Source organism: Dipodomys ordii, unplaced genomic scaffold, assembly GCF_000151885.1.
Source record: "Dipodomys ordii isolate 6190 unplaced genomic scaffold, Dord_2.0 Scaffold317, whole genome shotgun sequence".
In the NCBI taxonomy this organism is placed as follows: Eukaryota; Metazoa; Chordata; class Mammalia; order Rodentia; family Heteromyidae; genus Dipodomys; species Dipodomys ordii.
In genome coordinates, this window is record NW_012267533.1 from 99,917 (window position 1) to 103,319 (window position 3,403).

Here is a 3,403-nt window from a genome sequence, read left to right on the forward strand (position 1 = left end):
CCAGACCTGTGTCCATTACTGTCCTGTCCCCAGGCACTGCATATTGCAACATGTGTGGACATAAATGACCACTCTGGACTGAACATTCCAGAACCCAGACAAAAACGCCATTAAGAATTGATAAATGCTTGAGGATATAACTGTTTAACAGGATCTAAACAGTATACAAGAGATACATGCAGTAAACCTGACAGGCTGCCCACTCTGTTTAGTGCCAGTTCAAATAACATATCAGGAAGAGCATCGGAAAAGTTAAGGCTCACCTTGTGGAGGGGCTGGTGTCTAGGCCCAGCTCAGGAGAGGGCTCAGCTCACATGCTCCAGATGACCAAGCCCCCGAGAGCATCGTGTTCTGGGAAGGAGGGAAGGATGGCGATGGTGCCGCTGCTCCTGCTGAGATGGTGACGTTTGGTGTCCTTCTCACCACTTTGCTAAAAATTCTCAAGGTCAGAAAGTTTTGTAATTATTTCTATTTCCTGATGTAACATTGACAATTAAAACAATGCATATTCACACTTAGAGTGCAACGTGACAATGCACACAAATGCTGTGGAACCATTGTCAACACAGAGCTAAGGATGGTACACCACGCACAGGTTCCATTCTTTGACAGTGAGGAAGCTTGACACGTTTTCACAAATACAGACCACACAGGTGTCAAAAGCCCTCCTTTGACTTTCTGAGCCTGCATTACCACACTTCACGTGAACTCCCCAGAGTCATCTATGTTGTCACAAATACCAGGACTTCCTCCTTCCATGGATGAACAATCTCCTGTTTTGCAAAGATACCACATTTCCTTTCTCCATTCCTTCTCTCATGGACACCTAGGTTAATCTCCTGGCTTGCTGATGTAAACAATGTGACACCAACCGAAGATAAGAAACAAATATGCCACTGGAAATTACTGGAGTTTGGAATCGATGGCATTACTAGTGTTTGTGTGCTCATGGTATAACTTCCAGTCACGTTCTTATTTACATTCTCACTGTCAGCCTGCCTGCTTTACATGACCCATCTTGGCCCCCAACACTCGGTATCTCTCATGTGTTTATAGCATTTTTACTGTGCACTTTTGTACAAACAGGGACCTTGCACTCACCCTCTGCTTTCTCACTCAAGGTTGGTTATCTACCATTTGAGTCAGGCCTCAATTTTCTTTTCCCTTTTGCATCCATGACTAGGACTCAAAGTCAGAACCTGATGCTTTCTCTCATTGACTAACTGCCTAAAACCTGAGCCATGCCCCCAACACCAGGGTTGATGATTTTTTTTCGTTTCCTTCATTTCAGGGTTTTTGCTAGTTAACGGATTCCTCAGCCCATGTGTCCCACGGCAGAGCTGGCAGTCCCTCTGTGAGCACACCTGATGTTACCTGCTGACAGCTCAGCTCTCTTCCCCAGCAGAGAGCTGCACACAGGTCAGAGCTCAGTGCCACAGTGTCTCCCCCCTGACTGCTTCTCTGCCATGTCCTGGGTCCCCAGGAACTCCCTGTCGCTGCTCCTTTCCTCTCTTCCTCAGAATCTGCTCAGCTTTGTGTCAGTGGATTCTTGTTCATGGACAAAAGTGTTGTTCACATTCAGCTCACCATCTTGGCCAGCACTAGGAATCACTGTAACCAATGAATCGAAAGACTGATGCAAGGAAACTATCAAAAGGTTAATAAAACAATTTGAAGAAGACACTAGTCACTTGTTGATAGTTACCAAATACTCATTTACCTATGTTTTGTTATGAGTGTGACTCACTGAGGTTATTACAAGTTCACAATAGACATGATTTCGTCACAAATACACAATACATATGAAAGAGAAAAATAGATTATAACAAATGATACACCAGAGCCCACTATCAAGCCTCTGCCTGAACTCTGGCCATCCTGGTTGGTGGTCAGAATGAAGTAAAATGCGGCAAGGCCACACCTGATCTCGGCTCAGGAAGGAGGCTCTGTGAGCTCACAGATGAGCTCCATTCTCCTGGAACACACCAGAGACTGTGGGCCCTCCTTGGCTGTGCAGGCCCAGACCAGGCATGGAGCTCATACCACGGGAGACGCTGCCAGTGTGAAAACAATTCACCATTGTTATACACTCTTGCGTGTGCACAAGGAGGTCACAGGCGTGCTGTACTTTGTGTTTTGTTTGTGATCAGAAATGCTGACAGAACGATCACCAGGCACAATGGCAGAGTGAGAGGACATGTGTGTCCCTCTGCACCCCAGACAGCTCTCAATGTTCTCACACTCTGCCTCAAGCTTCCAAGGACCTGCAGATACAGTGTGAACTACAGCACGTAGTCAGTGCGTCATGGTGTCTCCAAGGTGACCATTGTTACCAAACTCCTCCAGCACAGTCACCTCTGCTCTGGGAGCCCAATCTCTAGACTTCCCGCCAGAGCTGCTTTATAGCAGAGGACATTCAAATAGGACGTCCCTCTGCCCATGAAAACCAGCCCATCCCTGACCTGAGCTCTTTGAGCTGATTCCACCAGTGACTGAGCACAGACCATCACCATGGAGCCGGGACTGCGCTGGGTTTCTCCTTTGTTGCTCGGTTGAAAGGTGATTTATGGGGAGCAGGGGATACTGAGTGTGCAAATGGACATGAATGGGAGGAACAGTGGATGTGTGTGACCATTGCTGACCAGGATTCTCTGTGTTTACAGGTGTGCAGTGGAGGTGCAGCTGGTAGAGTCTGGGGGAGGCTTGGTGCAGCCTGGGGGGTCCCTGAGACTCTCCTCTGCAGTCTCTGGATTCACCTTCAGTAATTCCTGGATGAGCTGGAGCCGCCAGGCTCCTGGGAAGGTACTGGACTGGGTAGAAGAAATTAATACAGATGGTGGTAGCACATGGTACGCAGACTCTGTGTAGGGCCCGTTCACCATCTCCAAAGACAACAGTAAAAGCACACTGTACCTGCAAATGAGCAGCCTGAGAACCGAGGATACGGCCCTGTATTACTGTGCAAGACACAGTGAGAGGAGCCAGTGGGCACCAGACACACAGGTGCAGCAGCCTAGGCCAGCAGGCGCTTAGCCCCGTCAGCTGCAGGTGTGATGAGCAGGTGGCCCTGGGGTCTGTAGATGACGAGGTTGGATGGGATTCTCCGCCACAGTTCTGGATCTGGTCACTGCTTGATTCTAGAAGGACTCATGTGTTCTTAATTGTCTCTGTGTTGTCCACACCTGTCCTTCACACTAAATCCCCTGCAGACATGGCCTGTATTCAGTTTCTAGACCCAGGCCCAGTACCAGGACCTGGAGGTCAATGAGGCTGTGGCCCTGGCTCCTGCATGCCTGGGAAGAACTCACTGGTGTCCCCAGGCTGCGTGCCCTGGACTGTCCTGTCCTCCTCTCTATGGACTCTGGCGGGAAGCTCAGGGGATACCTGTAGCTAAGGGGACATG

General features: G+C 49.0%; 1 gene segment (V, D, J or C); it reads left to right on the top strand.

Annotated features, from left to right (window-relative positions):
• The window catches only part of LOC106001566, a gene marked incomplete at its 3' end in the record, with an annotated part of 3,251 nt that extends 449 nt beyond the window's left edge, over positions 1–2,802 (top strand). Inside the window, 2 exon segments of the V gene segment in view lie at positions 2,254–2,308; positions 2,664–2,802. Coding sequence covers positions 2,254–2,308; positions 2,664–2,802 — 194 coding nt within the window.
• Positions 2,803–3,403: the final 601 nt, after the last annotated feature.